Source organism: Opisthocomus hoazin, chromosome 10 (assembly GCF_030867145.1).
Source record: "Opisthocomus hoazin isolate bOpiHoa1 chromosome 10, bOpiHoa1.hap1, whole genome shotgun sequence".
Classification (NCBI taxonomy): Eukaryota; Metazoa; Chordata; class Aves; order Opisthocomiformes; family Opisthocomidae; genus Opisthocomus; species Opisthocomus hoazin.
In genome coordinates, this window is record NC_134423.1 from 22,887,881 (window position 1) to 22,910,761 (window position 22,881).

Below are 22,881 nucleotides of genomic sequence, written 5' to 3' on the forward strand. Positions count from 1 at the left end.
CGCCGTGGCAGGGGCTGCCGCGCGCTGCCGCTTTAAGGCACTGCCAGGCAGTGGGTCTTGCCAGGCTGGAGCACCAGGCGCAGGCAGCAAGCCTCCACTCCGCAGGGCTCCCCGCCGCTCGCTGCTCTGCTCGCTGCTCTGCTCACTGCTTAATGACATTTGGCTGCTTACGAGACGTCTGACCGGCGAGCGAAAGGCTTCCTTCCAGCGCAGCAGAGTTTCACCTGGCGCGGGCGGCAGCAGCCACCATGGCAGCAGCAACGGGCTCTGCTGCGGCAAAAACCGCCAAGTCCTGCAAAAAGTATCGAACGGTGAAGCGGCACGCCGGCATCTACACCTACCGGGAGCCACCCCCCAGGTAAGAGACCCCCGCTCTCCCGACGTGCAAACCTGCCGTCTCTAGCACAGGAGCGGGATCTTCTGTTTCCACTTTCATTTAGACAGAGTGTGGTAACGTGGAAAGGAGCATGAGAAAAATCACTCTTCTCTACTTAGATGCATTTCAAACCTCTTCGCTTTTTTTATTTTCACCAAAGTCACATTTCGTACTGCAGCATAAACGCAGTGTGAGTCCAGCCAGTTCAGGCTCCAGCAGGGTAAGAAACGTCTCCGTACTTTTCCTGTGTAATCATACATTTCCCTTGAATGTCCCCTGCAACCAAGGTGACAGGACTGCGCACCGATCGACCGGTGGTCTGATGAAGAATGTCCTTTGAATGTTCTTACAAGGCGTGGTTGAGGTTATGATCTATTTCTAAGTGATTAAAAGGTGTTGCTTTTTCAGCAGAGTTGCAGGGACCTTTCCCAACAAGTACACAGCAATACAATCAGAAAACTTCCTAGCTGGCAGCTGCTGCGGTGCTTCGGATCTCATCAGTTCACTCAGGGGAAACAGTCACCACAAGTTTTTAGACCTAAGGCTCTGCAAGAATGAACAGTTCTGCTGTTTCATATACAATACCCTGTTTTGAACAGGCAATTGCAAGAGCTGTAGCTTAGCAAATGTGGTGACAGCATCAGAAAAGACACTTTAATAATCATCCACAGAAATCTGCATCGAAGTGCATGAATCTTTTTACAGAGACAAGTAATTCTTGGTGTGTGGGGTCCCATGGTCCTGTCCCCCTCAGCAGGGAACAGGAACAAAGGGCCACCGTGATCCAAGCATCTGTTCCCCCCATTCTAACAAGAAAATATTTTATCATTATTACAATCAAAATAAAAGACCAACAGCACATGGTGAATAAATGAATGTTAAGTGCTCTTGCTGGAAATGTTTAGACAGCACTTTGTTCCAGAAAAATAACCCGGGTGTCTTGCTAGCATGATGTACAAGCTCTGTGGCTGGAAACGCTCAGAGAGGAAAGATGGGGATTCGTGGTGGGGAGCGGGGATAATTTATGACTGAGCAGAAAGCGGTTGGGAGGAAAAGAGGCACATCCTGGAGATGGGGACATCATCCAATTTATTCATCCACTTTAAAACAGTAAGGTCAAGCTGTTATATTGCTGTAAAAGGTTGGATCCTGTGCAAATCAACAGTTTACTGGGGGTCTGAATGGGAATAATTTGTCTTGGTTTTACTCTCGCGGGGTGTGCGCGGGGCCACCAGCGACTCGGACGACGATATCAGTGAAGAAAAGGCTGAGGGCCATGACCCGGAGCAGATCTTTCAGAACATCCAGTACCAGAAGGAGATCATGTCCAACATCCGCTGCCGGCCGTGGCCGATGAGGCAGAAGCTGAGGGCACTCAGGTAACGGTGTTTGCACAGGAGCTTTCAGGCTCACTGGCTGTGACAGTGCGCCCAGCCTCAGAAGTTGTTCAGTGTAAACTGGAAGGGATTGTGCACAGAAGTTAGTAAGAGCCGCTAGGAAAGCGTGCCGTGAGGATGCTCTGACAAGATCCGAGAGCTGGCTGAAGGCAGCAGCCCCGGGGTGGGAAGTCTGCAGGTGGAGCTGTCTCCTGTGCATGCCTGTGGCTCCCTTTAGACGGTCACTGTACAGAAGAGAGAGCAAGAAATCATGCCGTGGCTATTTACCTATTAAAACAGCGTGTCAGCTATTCAGCGGTCTAAGGCACGGCTGTTGGTAATGCTCAGTAATACGTTTTTAACCTAAATTATTTCACTCTGTCCCAAAAAAGGAAAACACTTTGCTGTTTTCAAGCTAATTACATGTGACGATTGCATGGTATGAGAACAGAAGCTGGTCGTAATCTTCAGGTAGTATATTGTAAACAGCAGTAAATACTGGGCACTTGCAGGTTTAAAAGGTATGTTCACGGTAGTAATAACATGTTTCACAGCTTAAGATTGCAATTATTACATTAATAATTCCAAACATACAATGAAAGAGTGCGTGCCCAACTCTTTGGGCCACCTGTCTAAACTGCGCCAGGTCTTTCACAGCATGAATCTGTCTGGGGCTCGCTTTATTTTTCCTTTTTATCTGGCATCTTTCTCTAAAACCCCTGTATGATGCTAGGATGGCATTTTAGTCACGAGGAACCCCTACCAGCAGCAGAGCCCTTGTGTAATCTTGGAAACAAAGAGAGATTTTTCTCTCGGGCAGAGTCTGTGACTTGCTGCCTCCCTGCTTCTGTTGATGAGATTTTGGTGGTCTCCATCCGCCTTCTGCTGAGGTCAAAGACGGAGTATGACCAGATGAATATGCACCTCTGCATCTTACAGGAGTGCTACACCATATTTGCAGAAGAAGTGTTAGTATCCATATGAGATTAACCAGGCTGTACTGGGGATATTTTTATTTTACTCATCTGGATCGCACAATTTTCAAAGAAAGACCTTGAATCAAAAGGACAGAGAAAAAAATTAGAGGAACAGAAAAACCCTCCCTGCCGTCAAACTTTTGAATGCTGAGTTTTCTCAAACAAAATTCTCAGCGATTTTAAAGTGTCAATAAAAAACACAACAGGAAAAGAAAAAGCTTTGCCTGGACAAGGATTTTATGGTGAGACAGTCCACGGTTGTATTTCAGAGCATTTGACGACTTTGCTAGTCGCTGCTTGTGCAGAATAAGGGGTGTGAGTAACGGGACCAACGTAGAATGAATTTCCACCTTCTCGTGCAGACAGGCAAAGGAGATCGTGCTGAAGTATGAAGGGAGACTCACGAGAACAAGAGGTTACCAAGCCGCTGGTGCAGAGGTATGGCTGCTTTTTCTTAAGTTACAGCTCTTTTCTATACCAAGAGTCGTCTGCAGTTTTCATTCACAGACGCTTATGTTTGCTAGGTAGTCTTGATCTCTAACTCTGGAACTCTGCAGAGGGAGGAAAAAGCAGTTAAAAGCTTTTTTTTTTTTTTCTATTGTGAATTTAATAATTACATTTTTGCAGACTAATTTGATGTGTTGAGGGATGGATGTCCTTCTATTAATGCAGTATAAGCTTACTTCTCAAATAATCTACAAATATTGATGCCTGCTAGAGGGGGCGATGGCAATGGGATACCAACAACATGCTGCCAGTATTCTCTGAAGAGCTATTTCATTAGGCTCCGGGGCCACAGTTCGATAGCTTAGTATGAAAAGTGCATCTAGCTTTTAGTTTGGAAGACAATTCTACAATAGCTTATGGTAAATACGTTGTTAAAGAAGGTTTTTACTTGCATAATAGTCACAGAGTTTGAATCTAATCTTAGCAAATCTATTTACACCACTGAAAATAGACCCTGGCCCTAATTTCTGGAAATTAATAACGTGTAGGAAATTGTTCCTAATATGCAACCAACAAAGAAGAGATCTTTAGTCATCTCAGCAGTCAAGAATATTTTTGTCATCATAATGAGTACAGTTTTAATGAGTAAGTTATTTTAATTCAGAAAAGCAGGGTTCTAACAGTAAAATAGAACACCATGCATTGTGTTCACATGAGCAAGTGAGAGGCTGCATCTGTATCTGTTGTTCTGTTATGCTGGCCCACAGCAAAGGTTAAAAGTACATTTTTCCAAGGTAGGAAAGAGTAATTTTTCCTTGTTCTGCCTTTGCATGTTTGGAAAATGCAGTGGAAGTAACAAATGCTCTTTAAATACGTACTGGTTTTTGCCTTCAACTTGAGTGGAAGTAGGATGTTACCTAGAAAGAAGTGCTAAGGGTCTGCAATACATGTCAGTAAATCACAGATCGGACTTATTACTTGTTCATATTCCCCTTCCCATAAAAATACAGTGGCTTTCATCTTAGACTTTACAATGAATAAAAGTTTGTAACTAATTTAATTGCCTCTATTGTGTGTATTTTCTTTGAGATATTCAGCACAGGCATATAATTCAGTAGTTAATTAGCACCACTCCTTATGTGTAGGGGAACTGTATTCTTTTTTCCTACCACAAATTAGGGAATATAGCTTTTACATCAGGGGTAAATTTAGCAAATGCAACAGAATGAGCTGCATTTTTTTTTTTTTTAGTTGAAAGGGGTTCATTTTCACGTATTTTCTCAGAAAATAGCACGGTGACCACAGAGTGAAAAATTGTAGCAGAGCAAAAGAAGTACATCATCAAAATTAAGAACTCAGTGGTTGAACGTGTGCTAAGAACAAAATGCAGCTGTAACTGTATATGTTTTTAAAACTGGCAAAATACACACTGTTCCTTAATTGGACAATTTATGCTATTATTTATGAAAATTGAAGTGAAAATACCTTTCACTGTTTTAACACTGAAAGCATTTTTCCTTTTCAGTTCAATCATTTTATGTTTGCATTGGGGTTTTTTACATTTTGCAATTAATGCCAGATGCTCAAACTGTGGATTCTAAGACTATAAATGACCTGTTCAGGTATGCAGTAGGCAGGAAAAGAAGTGATAGCTACCTAATTATAATTTTAACAATACAACTCCCACATGGACAGCTTTGTATACTTTATAAATCTTCACTACAACTGGCACACGCTGCTTGATTCCTTTCTCAGCCTTGTGAACTGTTTTCAAGTGAATGTAGCAATCCATGCAATTCCCATGCAACTCCCGGCATCTACAATACCTTTGTTTAATTAAAATACTTCCCATTCATGCAATGAAATACCCATAGCACCATAAAAATTAATTAACTTCAGCCAAAGAGATTGATGATATATTCAGTAATTAAAATGTTATTTACTCCTCTTTGGTTTTAGGAGATTAGGTTGCATGATATAATATTGACACTGCTGCTGCCTAAAATATAGCGGGTTTTTTACTATCTAGCTGTACTAAAAGTACTTTATAATGCACTACATACAAATATTATTTTTCTGTTGATACTGTAAGGTTATAGCTCTAATTCAACAAACCAAAAACTGCCCTCAGTTGTGCACATGCAGGGTTTGTTTCTTCTCCCACATGTGTGTGCACAGCCCACAGTGTGCAGGAAGATGCCTTCCTCTGACCATGCAAAAAATGGAGGGTGAATAAAGACTCTACAAAACACAACCACAGGTTTTCTGCAGGTGGCGGCTGTAACACACAGAGCTGAGAATATAGCAGCTGAATTTGCTGCTGTTGAATACAAAAGCTTATCCTTCCCCTCTCAGAAAAACTGGCATTATGCTTCTCTTAAATTTGAAGTTAGCTGCCTGTTCATTTGTTTGTTGTAGAAATCAGATTTATTATGCGTAGTGCAGCGGGATTCCCTCATAAATTACATGGAGGCCAGGCGTCCCAGCAGTACCCAGCTTGGCTGACTTCTGCTGCCCAGAGCCGCTGCCTGGCCCCGCTCTGCAGTTCCTCCCCTCTGCAGCCCCCAGTCATGGAGGTGGAGATGGGGAGCAGCACCCCTCGCCTGCCTTCCGCGGGCTCCTCACCGTCTCTCTGTGAGAAAAAGGCAGGGTGGTGGGTCCCAACAGTACCTTCAGAGGTGTGTGAAGGGCGCTCCATCTCATCTTTGCCGCCATTTGGCTGGTAAGCGGAGTGAAGGACTCCTGGGCCCCCCACGTTTTGTCTGTTTCTAAACCCCACCACGGTTTGCTTTCCCCACCTAGCTCACAGACATGCTTTAAGATCTTAGTGATTAATGTTTATAATATTTGTTGTCATACAAGATAAAAGAGAAAGGAGTAAAATACTCTTCATTTCTGTTTTTATTTTTTTACATGCAGCAGTGTCCTATTTCTCATTTCTCTGCTTTTTTTCCCAGCTTTGGAGGAAGTTTATTCGACTTGCATATAATTTTGTTGTAATGTTTATTCCATGGGAAATGAGAATAAAGAAAATTGAGAGTAAGTATAAAGATTCAATGGTATTGAACAGTAAAGCGCTTGCTAAATTGCTAAGTCTGCAGGGTTTTTTTTTAATGTACTGAATTAAATAAATAATATTTGGGAGAGATTAACACAATCACTTTAGGCAGTGATGGTTTCAGTTAAAACTTTGCTTTTTCTTCTTTTCCTGCTGCCTTAGACACTGCACAGTTCTCATTTATGGTCTTCATGGGGGGGAAACTTTTAAAAAGTCAAATTTGTCCCACTGCGGTTCTGAAAATACAGTGAGATTTGGTTATAGTTTATCACAGTCCATGGGGCAGCGTCTTCAGGCCAGTGTCCCCAGATCTACCCTGGGTTAAGCGTGGTTGTAACCTGCGTCACCAGCTCCTGAGTCTCGGATTGGAATGAAAGCAGCCCTTAACATTACACCAGCAGTCAGGTCACACCTCTGTGCTTCAGCGGTGAAGGAAAACGGATGCATGACGTCACCCAGCATAGCAGCTTCTTGCGTAAATATTGCTGGTAATGATGAGAATTCCCCAACAGAGTTTGTGTTGGAATTGTATTTTCCTCAATGACATGTCAACATTTTGTCTACTTCACTGTATGCCCTGCATGAATAAGAAAGGTTTTTCTTTTGTTTTATTATTCAGATAATACTTCATGAATAAATGATATGCACTTTTATAGACTGCATAACTCAGATAACTGTTTTCTGTGGTTTAAGGTCATTTTGGGTCTGGAGTTGCCTCTTACTTCATCTTCTTGAGATGGCTATTTGGAGTCAATATTGTACTTACAATAATGACAGGAGCATTTGTAGTCTTACCAGAGGTAAGAACATGTTGTTGATATTTACAGAAAAATGCTGTTGCACTTTCCTGTCTGAATTAAACAAATGCCACTCTTAAAGGCATACATCAGTTTGAAATGTACAATTAAAAATGAATTATTTAAAATAAATTCCACTATTAAGACCTTTTTTCTGCCAAAGGATAAGAGAATTTTGCTATTAGCTTTAGAGAAGATATTTTGTCGACATAGTACTAATGCTTTTGCAGAATATGTTTGTTTCTGATTACTAAAACGGAGAACCAAATCCTAAAAGCTGTAGTTGGTGCTGAGTACACTCTAGACCTGTTAGTGCCATTTGCAGGCAGAACATCTCTCTCCAGACTATGGATTATTGTCCATTAGAAATCATTTTCTAGAAGTTCTGAACAGCCACAACTGTGTTTAGTTCTTCCATGCAGGTAAGGCTATGTGTTAATGTCGTTAAATTATTCATAAACATTTTCTTGCCTCACCTAACCTGTGCTTTAATAACATTATCAGAAAACATGGGAATATCTGATTTTTCGTCTCAGTGGCTATACTAAAAAAAATTAAGTACTCCCAAAACAAAAAAAGTAAACTGAAATAAAAAAGGTATTCACTTCTATTTTTTGCTTTTTTAAGGAAAAGTAGATCTAATCTTGAAGTACCATTTTGAGATCATACACTGCCATAATTAATTATAAAATGCTTAAATTAAACATAACTTTTAAAGCTATTTTGTTAATGGTTTCAGCTGATCTCTCTTTTCATTTCTCAGCCATTTCAAAGATGTCTACAGATCACTACATTTCCTCATAGGTAGACCACAAATGGTGAAAAATTGATCTGATTTAGTGGCAAATGAATGCAGGATTTCGGACGGAGTTTCTAGTTTAGGACAAGGGATGACCCAGTACTCGCTATCCTGACAGCATCATCCGCGCGGGCAGCTCGTGAGGGGTTCTGCTGTGCAGCCCCGGGTCAGAGGGGCTCACACAGCTTCTGAGACCTTCTCTCTCTTTCCCAGATACTGGCCGGAGCGCCGTTCGGCAGCACAGTCAGCAAGACCATTCCCAAGGAGCGTATCGCATCGGCTCAGGACCTGGACACCATCTGGTCACTAGGGGCAAGACTAAATCCACTCTTTATTGTTTCGCTATCGCTGTTCTGTTGTAACCGTTCGCTATTGCTCTTGCTTACAGGCTCTGGTCTTTTCAGGGCTACCTCCAGTACTCTGTTTTGTTTTATGGCTACTATGGTCATGAGAGGAAGATTGGGAAATCTGGGTACCGGCTGCCTCTTGCCTACTTCCTTGTTGGAATGGCAGTGTTTGCTTACAGCTTCATCATTCTCTTGAAAAAGTAAGACTTCCCCTTTATTGTTCTTCATAAGCTTGTGTGTTCAGGCAGTCATTAAAGGTGTATTTATCCCATTTCCTCTTTATTTATTCTGCCTAGTTCTGTTAACCTGTTCATGTCTGCTAATATCAGGGAGGCAGACTGAGCTTAATTCTAGCTTGCTCTTTATCTTGCCACCGCTTGTCTTTGCTCTCTCTTTGGTGTCCATAAAAGGGGGGCAGCACAGAAGATGATCTGTGTTCTTTGTGTTTGTGTAGTGTGAGCTCCGACCCTCATGGAAGTCCTTTCAGTTTTCCTCTCTTCTGGTATAAATATTACTATGACAGAAATCTATGTTTTAAGTGTAATGCTTTCAGCATTATTATTCCCATCTATTGAAGTATAAATATAAAAATGCCATCATAGATGTACTTTTCTTTGGTTTCAGCCAGTATGCAGCATCCCATTTGAATGTAAGTGTAAGTCCTTTGCTGTTGAAGGGAGAGGAGTAGGAGTTACTTAGCAGAGAGAGCAAGGCTGCTGGCACTGACTGTAAATCTGGGGATGCGCAATGCTTGGAGGGGGCAAGGTCACTCTGTCGTCTCCTGATTTGCTTTCCCTTCTCTTCTTGATACCTATTTATCTGGCACAGTGCAGTGCAGAGACATTTTTAGTGCTGCCTGTAATAACTCTGTTTTGAAGCCAAACCTTCCCTTTTCGTTTATTTTTATTCCACCCACTGGTTTGTGCCAAGGGTCACTGATAGGTTTGACACTGATCTACACATCTGCAGTTTCTGGGTATGATTAGCTCTTCTCCTTCTGACTTGGCTCACCGATTCTTTGCTTAGCTGCTTACAGCTCCCCTTTAACCTTGTCCTTTTGGATGCCCTTTGTTCAATAAGCTATTAATCTTCATTTCATTTCTTACACTTTGCAATGTTCTGACATCTTGCCTACCTGGTGTGAGTAGGTGGGGTTTTCTTTCTTTTTCCCAAGGTCTGCAAAACGGCACTGGGTTTCTATTTGACAATAACGAATATTTTGAGGGTGAAAACAATACAGAAAACAAACAGATCTTGTGCATGGTCACTTGTATTGCCAGACTAGCTTATAATCACAGTAATAGTGATCTTAGTGATAGTATCTTCCAGATGGATCCAGCCTGGAGATTGTAGAACTGAAATACATGTAAGTCCACCAGCTCTAGTGAGATCTGTTTGCTTTATTTGTCAGATATAAAGAATGTAAATACCAAAATGCCCTTCCACAGTGAATCGCTTCTGCACTACAACAAAAGTGAAGTTCATGCTCTGAACCTCACCCTGGTTTATTTTCTTCAGAAAGCTGCCAACAATGACACTAATTGCTGCAAACTTTTGGTATTTCTAAAGGTGTAGGCATCTGAAAACTAGGAACCAAACCAGTGATTTCCATCATATTCATCTTCACACATTAACAACAGTTGAATATTTGTTATTTTTTTACAGAATGGCAAAGAACTCACGAATGAGTTTAGCAAGTGCCTCTGATGAAAATTACACTTTCTGTTGGAGACTCTTCTGTGCTTGGGACTATTTAATAGGAAACCCCGAGGCTGCAGAGAGCAAAGCTGCTGCCATAGTTAATAGCATTCGGGTGAGCAACTGACCTTCCAATTGTTTAGAGTTGATTTGTTTGTTCATCTGTAAGTTATATATGTCTTTCCTCTCATTCCCTTCCATTTCCTATTGGGTTTTGGTATTCATTTACACATCTGTTTGCCCAGGGGAGGGCTGGTATCGCTTCTCTGTGTGGTGTCGCAGTCATGTCACACTTGCTGACACTGTCATTCTGTCCCAGCAAGACCATTGTGTTCTTCTTCGGAAGAGTTCTATTTAATGCCACTGTATGCGTGACAAGAAGACAGATCACTAGAAATAAATCTGCTTGTGATGCAGTTTCATTGAGTAATAGAATCATATTCATGTTAACAATGTGAAAACACTCATTTATTTCATTTCTCCATAACAAATGGTCCAGGGACGTCTTACAGCTCTCTCAGTATTATACAGTTGCTTTAAATACAGATGTTTTCCATTTAGAATTGAAGAAGTATGGGGTTTTCATCAAAACTAATTTTTATCTCAAATTTGGTGTATTTTCATTAAGTTATTGAACAAAATTACTTCAAATTGTTTCAAGGGTAAGTTAATAAGCTATGCTATTTAGTTATTTCAATGAATAAGGATAACTTTTGACAGTTCTGTTATTATATTACTGACACATGCATTCTATAGGGATGTCCTGCAAAAAGATCTGGTAGTGTAAACCTCTGGTTGTACCCCACTGAACCTGCATGACTGGAAGTGCACAAGTAATTGATTTCCTGAGAAACAAATACACAGTAATCTCCTTCACTTTTTAAGCTCACTTATCACTCTTAAAAAAGCTACGCAGGACAGAGAGGTATTTATCTACTTGCCCTTCCAGGATGTGATGGTTTATTATCAGTATACTTGATAGGTTCTGTGAAAGAGACGTTCCTTATTTTTGCTGAACGCTATGATAATAATGCTGTTTTTCTTTCAAGGAAGCTATATTGGAAGAGCAGGAAAAGAAGAAAAGCAAAAACTTGTATGTATATAAGATGAGAGATGCTTTTCAAAGCACTGTTTCATTGCAGATAGCAGTGTAAATCTGCTTGTCTTGTACTTCTAAGAACTGCTAAAAAAGACCCCTGGTGTTGTTAGACAACCTGCTGTATCGGCTGTGTCTTTTTTTCTTTTGTTTTTTTTCCTCCAAGGGCAGTGACCATAACCTTAAGAATTATTGCAAACATCCTTGTGCTTCTCTCGCTTGCTGGAAGTATTTACATCATATACTTTGTTGTGGATCGATCCCAAAGGTTAGAGCAGAACAAAAAGGAATTGACTCTTTGGGAAAAAAATGAGGTACACTGTCTTTACACTACCTCTGTGTTAGAAGCAGGATTATTGTCTCAGGGCTCTCGTAGCGATAGTATGCAGAGGTGTAAATCACAAGAGATTAGCCAGGCGCAATGAGGAAGGAGAGGGCAGAGGGGTGGTTACCTGGATCTGTATTCACACCCCTGCTCCCCCTGCTCGGTGTTAGCGGAGCTGAAGCGGGCAGGGGGATGCTGCAGGTCCTCATTTCACAGAGGCTGCAGTTCTCGCTGGCCCCTATTTGGTGAGGACAAAGCATAAACCCTACTGTCACAAATCTACTTTTGCACCCACGATTGAGCTGAGCGAACACTGGGCCAATGGACTAGAAAGGACCCAGCGTGGACAAAAGCGATTGATTTCAGCTGGGGGATACTAAATGTTCTGTGAATATTTCCGTTCAGAGGAATGAGTGGATACTGACAGTAGGAAGTGAACAGGTATGGAGGAGCTACTCGCCCATTTCAGAGGAAGATGATATATTATCATGTTTCATATGTCCTACAAGTTAAGTTTTTATTTTAATTAATAAAGTAGTAACTTTAAAGCTACAACGTCTGGAGTAAAGATTCCTGAGTGGTATTCCAGATCTATAATTTTCTGTCATAACTACTGTTATTACTAATGTCAATAATGACTTTATAAAGCACTCCCTCTAAGAAAAGCAACCACCAAAGCATGTGCATAAGCACTATTTCAGTCAGCACTGAAGGTGTCGGAAGATTTACATGAAAAGCTACAAAAATGCTGCGCCTTTCTGTTCTACAGGTAAGCGTAGTTGTGTCCCTGATTACAATGATTGCACCCTCTGCTTTTGAGCTTGTGGCAGCTCTGGAGATGTACCATCCAAGGACGACTCTTCGCTTCCAGCTAGCCAGGTATGGGCATTATGCAGTGTAGAAAATGTGTGGGGAGAAAGAAAGGAGGAGGAGAGGTGTGTTCTGCTCGCATGTTTTAGTCCAACCAAACCAGAGAATGCATGAGAAGTCAACAGGATAACAACGCCACTAACACATATCTTCTTGTTTTCAGGGTCCTTGTTCTATACCTGGGAAACCTCTACAGTTTAATCATTGCTCTCCTGGATAAAGTGAACAGTATGAGTGTCATTGTAAGTTTAACTTGATGTTTTCTGATGTGTAAAGCTAGTAGACTTTATAGATAGTGTTCCATTTATTGTGATACATATGAAGTCAGGTGAAAATTTGTTTGAAATTACAAAATAATCTTTACAATCCTATCAAACTGTAATATGCTTTAGTCAATGTTCATTTACAACTACTTGTAGTTTTTTTAGGATAACTGGATCCACAGTTGACATGATAAATAGATGTGCATTGCTTAACTATTTAAAAAAAAAAAAAAGAAAAGCCATCACTTTAGGCCAAATATTTCCAGCTACCTAAAATCAGCTTTCAGTACTGTCCTTACAGTTCCATCAGACTTCATACACTGACAGCTACTTAAGTCACCTAACTGCTGCTTGAAAATACGTGAAGAAATGCCTCTATGTGTGTACATTGTAGAAGGTACAGATATCTGCATGTATGTACAGTTGAAAAAGTAGCTTTTGGGACATTTATGATTTCAGAACTCCGTCATTAGCAAAAATGCAAGTAATTCTACCATCTTCTTGGAAACCCAAACACTTTCTAAAGAAGATAATTTATCTACAACTATTCCTGATGTACAAACTAAGAGAAACGGCATCATCACATCAGCAGAGAGTCACACTCACAGTGTGACAGTTTCTGACTCACTGGTTAACAGAACAGTTTCCTCTAACACCCAAAGCCCCCAGGATCAGTGTTGGGAGACATATGTTGGTCAAGTACGTAATTGTTTTATTATGTCATCAACTTTTTCCTAACCTGCGTTTGACAAAAAATTGAAATCATGTTGTGCTGAGTTCAATTTTAGAGATACTCTTGGTATAAATTCCAGAATTTAGCTAAGGATTGTGTAGAAAGAGTAAAGTACACAAAGTAATATGGCCACAGATACAAGCTTTGGGTTTTGTTCAGTATCTACAATGTGTTTAATGTTGTCCAAGTGTTCTTTTGCGAGGCTTCGGTCTCTGTCTTCAGCTCTGCACACACAGATCTCTACAGATGTGTGATACAGATCCTATTTTAACAGGCTACATCCTGTTAAACTCATATGGAGAAATGTAACTATAAAAACATCTAAGCAGTGACACGCACCCTGTGCAGATTCTGATTGCTGCCTGCATAACGGGCATGCAGACCTGAGCCGAGCATGAGACTGTGGTCTTGGTCATTTGTACAGTATCTCTGCAGTCTCTATTCATTCTGCCTCAGTAAATCACTACACAATCAAGCGTTCTTCACTTCTTCAGAGAGAAACAGGACAACAACAAAAGATTTCAAAATACTGTCGGTTCATAAGCATGGAGCCAGCTGGGTGGCAGTGCCATGTATGTGTCTTCCCATGGTTAGGTTGCAGAAAAGCTGCAGACTTAATATGACACTTTATGCTTCCCTATGTGTGGAGCAAACATCGCTTGTGGCCTTTACTTTGAGTGACAAGCAGTGGCACCGGCACATACAGAGAGAAATTTTAACTGTGCAAAATTGAAAAGATGTCATTTGATCCCAATGTACTTTTGTCTCTGTCAGCATTGCACTTGCGTCTAGGCCACTAGATCAAGAATGATGTTCGCGCGCTTCTGACTTGCTGAGCTCCTTGTTCCAGAGTGAGCAATATTAAAGGTCTTGTTTGATCATCTGGAGAAAAAGACCCCTCCTACGTTTATTGGCATGACTTCTATTCTTGTATGCCCCTCTCCCTACTGCACAGCCATCGGGAAATTTTTACAGTTGGTGTTCATGGGGGTTTTTGAGTGTTTGTTTATTCCCCAGAATGGGCTAGAGATGTTTGGAATTGACTCTTATCTAGTTAATTGTAGGTTTTTAAAGCTCAATCAAATATAGGATAACCCCATCCATTTCTAAGCATTAAACAGGTCTCTCTTATGGCTTGGTGATCCTACTGCCATTGGGTTTTGGTTTTGTATGAATAATAAGCATTTCTCATTGTGAAGCACTTAGCAAGTATGTATTGCAACAGTCAGTATAATAAAGGATTGGGTACAAAAGCAAACCAACCCGTTTCAGTTTATCTAGACAAATTTTCAGAACAGTCATTAAAAAGAATGCTTGAAGCCATTGTGACCAGTGTTTTATTGCTGCAAGCAATAGAAGGCATACTCCAAGCTTCATTATGTTTGTTCTCTTTGGTAGAACAAAGACAAGTAAGGGAGAAGTCATATAGGAAAAGCTTAAAAGGAAATAATTTATATATTCAAATTGTATTTATCAGGATACTAAGCTTGAGCCAAAATGTAAGTACAAATGCAAAAGAGCTGTATGCAGTCTATCTGCTTCCAGAATGACTCAGTATGTGTGAACAATCTGTATTTCAGGAGATGCTAAAGCTTTCAATTATCGACATGATATTCACAGTCGCAAGCATCCTACTAATTGATTTCTTCCGTGGACTGTGTGTCCGATATTTAAGTGATTGCTGGTGCTGGGATCTAGAAAGCAAGTTTGTAAGTACAGTCTTTATTTTATCAAACTAAGATGTTGAAGAGGGGTAGGCTCTTTCCCTTAGTACTCAACGTACTTAAAGCCTTTCAACAGATAAATAATTTCTTGGTAGCACACATCTACAAAGGCATAGCTCACGCTGAGTTTAAATTAGAGGGGACAGGGTAAATGCTGAGATTAGATATTTTTCTGAAGCCTACTCCCATGGCTGTGGTGCAGAAATCTTTCTTTCCCAAAATGAGATCATTGAGCAGTCCCAGAGTCAAAGATAAGACAGAGGGCATGGAATTGCTCCCCACATCCTCTCTTGTGTAGCTGTAACATCTATCCATAACGTAGATAGTGGCCCAAGAAACAATAAACATAATCATATAGCCCTTTAAGAAAATTACGATGGGTAATATTTGGTTAGCAAGAAGCTGTTGGCATGAAAGGCTGAGGACTGTTCTTTGTCCTTAACTAAATAAATGAAGTAAATGAGAGAGAAATTTGTTTATTTAATCCTCTGCCGCAGAGTAGGTTTTACTGTGTTCCCACCGCTTGCCAAAAGTTGGTATTTGATCTGGACTTTTCAGGCTATGTGCTGCCTGCCAACTGATTCAGTCAAATACTTCTAATAAATGGTCTGAAAAAAAGATTAAGACAAGGTATTCATCCTACACTGTGTTTCTTGTAGCCAGAATATGGAGAATTCAAAATTGCAGAGAATGTATTGCATTTGGTCTACAACCAAGGAATGATCTGGTACGTAGTCCCTAAACGATTTTTCTTGTCCTTTGCTGGCTGATTGCTAAGTCAATCTGATGATTTCCAAGGAAACCTATTCAAGTAGGATATTGGTAATGCAGTCTTTTATACTTTATCATAATAAGTGATTGTCTGTAGATAGTGAGCTGTTGTTTACTTGCTTTTTTCCTATGTTCTTTTGCTATTAAAATTGCTTCTGGCAACACTGAGCACTGAAATAATTTTTTTTCCAGGATGGGAGCTTTCTTTTCACCTTGCTTACCGGCATTCAATGTTCTCAAGTTGATTGGACTCATGTACCTGAGGAGCTGGGCTGTGTTAACGTGTAATGTACCTCATCAGCAGGTTTTCAGAGCATCTCGGTTAGTCAAAATAAGAACAAAAGATAAAGAATCAATCAAAAGCAGACAATGGAAATGTCTTATGTGCATAGGAACAAAACGACAGGCAATTTTAGCTCTGAAACTTTAAAATCAAATTTGACAGTAATACTGGTAGCAATACTGACAGCAAAGGTCTGTGAAAAAAACATAGCTACTGAGAAACTGGAGGGTTTGTGAAGCAGGGTAGTTAAAGATCTGCAAGAACTGAAAAATATGTCAGGGAATATTCCTAGACCAGTATATGTGGCCTAACACAAATGCTTCATTTCCATACAAATCCGATGGAGCACAATAACCTACATGTGTTAACTGTCACAAGTCCTATTTCTTGATGTTTCTTTGTCTGAAAGCTTTGAAGTATCTGCTTGTGTCTGCATCGCACAACAGATCTCCCCATTTTTCCTCTATCATGATGAATACCGCAATCATTTACTCAAAATGGAAATAATGTAGGGTATCTTTAACGCTTAAGAATCAGTTATTTCTAACATGTTTTGAAGATGAATCAACTTCTGCCACTGTTCTTTTTCTCCCCTGACACAACCAGGCAGCAAGGTCAGTTTTTACAGATGGGTGCTAGAAACCGTTCTCTGACTGCAGCAGTGGTATCTGGAAAGCAGCGCAAACAGGATTTTGGTCATTAAGAGGCTCTGTTCAGACTTTCTAATCATAGCAGAATGATTTTGATCTTTCAGAAATGTAGATCTTGAACTTGTTTGGTAGATACAGGCTTGCACCTTTCATGTTGCCTCTGTTTTTCTCTCTGATTAGTATAATCTGAAATGTGTTACGTCTTCTTGCAGATCCAATAATTTCTACTTGGCCATGTTGCTGTTCATGCTGTTCTTATGCATGTTACCAACAATTTTTGCTATTGCCCGATACAAGCCATCTTTAAGCTGTGGTCCTTTCAGGTAAGTTATATGAAAATTGCTAAGATTTTATTTCACCTTCTCACAATAAACCCATCATGTTCAGTAATACCCAGATTACAAACTAAAAAAAAAAAGTTTATAGACAGGACAATGTTTTTCTGCTGCCAGTGTTTTCCAGTTCAAGATTTAATTAGGTGAATACGTCAACATTCTGAGTGAGGCCCAACATTTTGCTTTATATATGCATGGTTCAGTAATTTTATGTTTATATAATGTAATGTGTTACCAAGCAATCTGGCACACATCACCGTCTTGTGTCTCTATTCAAGCACCCTCCAGGACTGGCCAATGCTTTTGTACTTTTGAAAAATTTGTTAAAAGGCAAATAATGAACAAGTTGCTTTTATCCTTTTTTAATCTTTTTTTTTTTTTTTTCCTTTCACTATATCATTCCAAAGTAGTTTAGGATGAAACTCCATGTTTATTCAGTGCCAATGCTGCTTAACAAACGGATATACCTAGGATTCCTGACAATTTAATTTTACCTTCTTTTGCTTTTTTCCCCTCTCATAGTGGACAAGAAAAAATATATGACATTGTTTCTGAAACAATTAAAAATGATTTTCCCACATGGTTCAACACAGTGATTACTTACATCAGCAGTCCCGTGGTTGTCCTCCCTGCACTACTACTTTTATTGTAAGTACTTTGTTTTTCACAGGCAGGTTAAATTGACTGTATTAATACTGGTCTTATCTCTGGAGAGTCAAATGTTGATACGGAGGAACAAACACAGCATTATTGTAATTTTATTAAGCATATCTGAAAAAAAAAAATCCAACTCATTGAATACATGGTATAGGGATCAGATGAGAATGAGAGTATGTTAAAAAGACTGTCATCACATTTTCAAGAGGAATTTCTTGTTCTGGGATTACCGTGTAAAAGCAAGTTCACTATATTGTGTCAAGGCTTGCAGTGCTGCTGGTTCCAGGAAGTCTTAAGGTCTTTCTTCCTTCTCAGGAGCGCCTCAGAAATTGATTTTCCATTTCCTCATGGTCATTAGTTCAGTTTATGACTGTGAACAGGGCTCGGTCTATCACTTAAAGAAGCTACCCAGTCATCTTGATTTCTGACAAGATAAATCAATTACGAAAGTCTGCTCTTAAGTGTTAATGTAATATAACTTGCTGCAGACTTTCCAGTGGAAGTCCTTTCTTACTCTCGTTTCTAAATAATTGTTCACAGCTGGGCATTAATATCTGCTTTGAGCTGTTTGACAATCACTTTGCTCTATGAAGCATCATTGGTCTTGCATGTAGCTTTGTATCATTTTTTTCCCTGTGAACTACAGATGAACGCAGAGTTTGTCCCACCAGTGGGCTTTTCAGACAAACCAGAGTGACCGAAGAAATACTGCCTATTTGTAACTTTTTCCTCTAAGGTCCCAGCCATGTAAATATGAACATATTTACAAGTTTAAGTAGTTCTAGTGACTGCTTCAAACGGATGGCTAAGGACACATGTAAATGTTTGTGGTATCAAGTCTAGCTGTAAGTCCTGACAGCATCTGAAAGCCAGTGTAATCCATTATGTCAGGCCAGGCCTGATCTCAGCTGTGCCAGTGTAAACAAGGTGTTAGTCCAGTCAACAAAATTGCGTTGGTATCAGTGTGCAAACTCAGCTGTAATTTTGGTGTCTCTGTTCCATAACCTTGGATTGGGAAAAGAAGACAAGAAAATATTTATCAAAATATTAATGTTGAGCACGTCCAGAATTTAAACAAAAAAAAGCTAGAAATGTGCACAGGGTTGCATGCACAACGAAGAGACCTGCGAAAAACACAGGCACAATTAGAACTGCTGTTAAATCTGTTTTCAGTGTCACTTCTTTCTTTCACATATATTCGCTTAAAAGAAGGCTGTGTTCTACTACCACGGTATAAAGGAAGTGCTACAAAGCAGCAACTGAACCTGTACATCATTTTAATGACCTATAAACCCTCAAAGAGAAAGCTGTCAAGAATGTTTGATGTGACTCATAATCACCTCTTTCACTTCTAGCATGCTGATCTATTACCTACAAAGTATTGCAAGATCATTAAAATACACCAACAATCAACTGAGAATGAAGATCCAAACAGTAAGTACAGTTCAAAGCACTTTTACAGGCAATTTGGTGGGTCTTCAGGAAGTACGAGCCTAATTAAATCTCTGAAGTCACTTTCAGCATTTCATAAAGTAAAACCAATCCTGTATTTATCATGCTGACACTGCAGTGAGTTACTCTCTGATCTCTACTCACCTACTGCTTCTTACTCCTCTGAATGTATTTTAGGAAAGAACTGAAGATAAGAAAAAGGTGGTTCAGATGGCAGTAGGTAAGTCAGTGAGCTTTCAAAATGCCACTATCAGTAAGCATTTAGATGCATAATCATTTTGATTTCTCGTACCTATAGGAAAGTTCACCTAAATTTTAAAATTAAAAAAAAAATCATATTTCCTGTAGAGTCCTCCTTTTAGATAGTTTTTGAGCTCGATTTGATTTAATCATGGCAGCACTGAAAGACAAGGTGTGTAGTTTATACGTAAACTCTGATGGGATCTTTGCACTGAGTATTTTCCTGCTTTTACTACCAACAGGGCAGGACCTGGGAGGCATCTCTGATGATTCAAATCGTGTCAGATCTTGTGCAAAATTCAGAGGGTAGTAGGCAGAGGAGGGGGAAGGGAATGCCCCCCATTCTTTTACCTGAGCAGGTTGAACATTTCACAGGTGATGAAAAAATTTCAGACTTGTCTACTGTACCTCAGGAAACTTGAATCTGCACCTTCCGCTTCTCGGATTTTAGCAGTGAGAAACCACAGAAAGGGTGCCATCCTTCTAATACCTCCCAGTGAAAGAAAAAGTGAAAATTTGCTAAGCCAAAGAGAAGACATGATTCTGTAGCCTTATGGCCAGATCTTTATCCTCCTGTGACTGCCGTACGGCTCGCCAGCAGACACATAAATGGTGAAATACCTGATATATAGCAATATAGCAATCAGGAGTGACTATTGAGGGCAATGAAGTATGTGTCCTAGTTCATTTCCCTTTGTTACAGAAATCAGATTCAGCTTTTGGCTGTGATCAGCACAGTCACTGGAGCCAGTCTGGTGAATTCGGCCGCCTTTGTATTGGTAGTGGTGTACGTTGTGAACTAAAATGGGGCTCTTGAAAAGAGACATTTGCCCATTTTGGAATCCTACAGTGCAATGTCCAGTGTTTTTTCTATGTTTCCCAATACTACGTCTGCCATGTACCGTATTATGCCCATCCACTCCTTTATCCATCCACTCCTTTATCACCATGTCTCCCAGTACGACACCAGTTTCTCTTTTCTGAACACAGTGGGGTTCTGTTAGCATTGGATCCCCTGACTGAAAGGTGAATTTGAGCCACTACATTTACACAGCAGCTTCTAAATTTAGAGGCCTGGACAGTTCCTGTCATAATTTCTGTTTTCTAGCCAGAATCCAAAATCTTGATGGGAATGACAAGAGACCAGAGCAAGAAAGTGATATTATCAGCCAGGAGTCTTCTGTTTGGTCCTCAACTCCCCGAAAGAATGGCAGCGTCTTGAACTTTGAATCTCCTGTGAGCAAAGGCACCAGAATACAAACCATTTCCCAGTCTGTGCCCCAGACTGTGCCCTCAACCGGTGCTGCAAGACCTGTCAACGCAACTCCCACAACTTCAATCTCTTTAACGCCAGCTGCCTCAGTACCAAGTGCACAGAAACCAAGGAACGATCATATCGCAAACAGGCAAGATGGCTTTGGTTTTGAAATGGCATTTATTCCAGCAGCTCCATGACATACCTCTTGTTTATTTACAAAATAGCTGTGTATTCAGGCTTTCTGGAGCAGTGAAACAGCTGAAGAATTTTTTAAAAGCAGATTCATTCATGAGCACTACTCAGAGTGATTATAAAACTTTTGAAATGATGTAGTTGGAGTTTACACACACCTTAAGAAAAGGTAAATACTAAGCTTCCCCTCAGGCACATAACTAAAATAGTTTGTGTGGGATACTGTTTCCATCAACAAGACAAATACAGGAGGAGTGAAGGAACTCTGTGTGGAATGCCTGTGCAGGTCTAGTTGCAGGACAACCAGTTTTGGACATCAGCAGACTGACACTTTAAGCTACCTGTTGGTTTTTTTCCCAAGTTATCAGATAAAGAGCTTTTTTGAAACAGTTCTCAGAATAACAAGAAAATAGAATGAGAACGTAACTTGAGAGCTCAATTGCCTGCTGCCTTTTCCCAGGGAAGAACAAATATATCTCCCGATTTGTAGGGTGTTTCTCAAATTGCTCCTAAAAATTTGGAACAATGGTGATCCTGTAATATCCACTCTCACAATCTAGTGTTTGACTTCCAGAACAATGAATTTTTTAGACATTTTAATCACATTAATTGATAAGTGTGTATCTCAATATTTCCTTTTTTCTCCTTCCTAAAGGTACCCAAGCGTTGTGCACGGGAGCGCAAGCGAGCTTTGTAAAACAAAGCCCTACACACCAGTCACTTTCAAAAAGCACGCTGAAGATGCTCATTCTGAGCCTCTCTTTAGAAAAGGCATTCGGCAGGTAAATCCAGATGCTCTCGGGGCAGAGGCTCCTGTTTTTGCGGGACGTAGACCATATGCTACCAGGTATTTTGTTGTTAATGAAAATGAGTCCCGCAAAAAATCGCTCCGTTCTAGCTCCCGACTGCAAAGGCACTTCAGAAAGGATGAACCGGGAGATGTTATTGAGTTGTATCCACGCAACGTCAGAAGATACGTGGTTCGAACACCACAACAGATGTATTCCCCTCACCCCAGTGAAGATGAGGCGGATGAAGAGCAGCTAGGGAGAGACTTCATGAACAGATCCCACCGCCCCCGCTCACTGTCTGATCTTCGCCCAGCACCACGATTTTACATTGGGGAACGTGCTGATGGCCACATTCTCATGAGCAAGGACCTAGCAAGAGTGCATTACAAATCCTGGGATGACGGGTTTGAGCTAGACGCAGACAGGCCTCCATACGCCTACAAGAAAGTGCACCTGAACTACCCTGAGCCACGCGTCAAACCAAAACAAAAGCAAAAGCTGGAGCAATCTCCAACAGAATCTGATTCCATTTCCATCGAATCCAGCAGCGATCCGCAGAACAGCGGCAATGACCAGTATATCCAAGTCATTCATAGCAAGGAAAAGTATCCGAAACCTGGGACAAAACTCACCAAAAAGAAATCAAAAAATGGTGTTGATCTAAATATGTCTGAGCCTAATGAACTGGTCTGCTCAAACGTCTGAGAAAGTGCCCCGGCCTTTTTGTGTTTTGAACAGGCTACCTGCGTTTGTTGTACTTGCTGGTTGAGGTCTGTCGGAATAACGACGACACAGACTTTGTAACAACAGTGTACATAGTCATTCGAGGTGGGAAAAGCATAGTTAGCCTTGTGGTTACTGTTAACGGTACCTTGCTTTACTATCATAACTGATACATTGCAAAATTTGGAAAATTATTCCAATTTCCTGCTTATTGTTGTGCTGTTAAAAACAAAAGAACAAAACAAAAAAAAAAAAAACACCAAAAAAAACAAATCCCCACCTACTGGAAAATCAAAAGCTATGTATTTGGGGAACTTTAATTAAACCAGTACAAAAATCTGTCAGATGAGGCTTTGTCTCTTTGATGCAGTCACAGCTAAAGATGCTTGCACTGAACAAATTGAGCAGGTAATCAGCTTCCTACAAAGAGCTGCTATTTACAGTGATTTATGACATCTTGATGTGCCTAGTTTGAGTATGGTGTAGCTCAAAGAAATCAGCAATAGGTTAATTCCAGAGAATAGTGAGTTTCTTGAGAGTGTACTGCCTGGGCAGTGGAGTTATTCGATCACAGCAGTGCATGCCAGCTTTCTGGATGAAATCCCAGATCTTCTATTAATTTTCTGGTCAGACTCCTCAGCCC

The 22,881-nt window shown here is 40.4% G+C and overlaps 1 protein-coding gene across 1 annotated transcript; it reads left to right on the forward strand.

Annotated features, from left to right (window-relative positions):
* The first annotated feature begins 248 nt into the window (after positions 1 to 248).
* Positions 249 to 22,378, forward strand: TMC3 (transmembrane channel like 3). Its single transcript, XM_075431751.1, has 22 exons — positions 249 to 358; positions 1,612 to 1,755; positions 3,092 to 3,167; positions 6,134 to 6,215; positions 6,928 to 7,034; positions 8,044 to 8,142; positions 8,235 to 8,377; positions 9,843 to 9,990; positions 10,925 to 10,968; positions 11,138 to 11,285; positions 12,066 to 12,175; positions 12,330 to 12,408; positions 12,889 to 13,128; positions 14,743 to 14,871; positions 15,546 to 15,613; positions 15,850 to 15,978; positions 16,803 to 16,913; positions 17,448 to 17,573; positions 18,938 to 19,016; positions 19,212 to 19,254; positions 20,383 to 20,680; positions 21,380 to 22,378. Exons 1-22 carry the CDS (start codon positions 249 to 251, stop codon positions 22,218 to 22,220), a joined length of 3,354 nt encoding a protein of 1,117 aa, XP_075287866.1. The 3' UTR covers positions 22,221 to 22,378.
* The last annotated feature ends 503 nt before the right edge of the window (positions 22,379 to 22,881 follow it).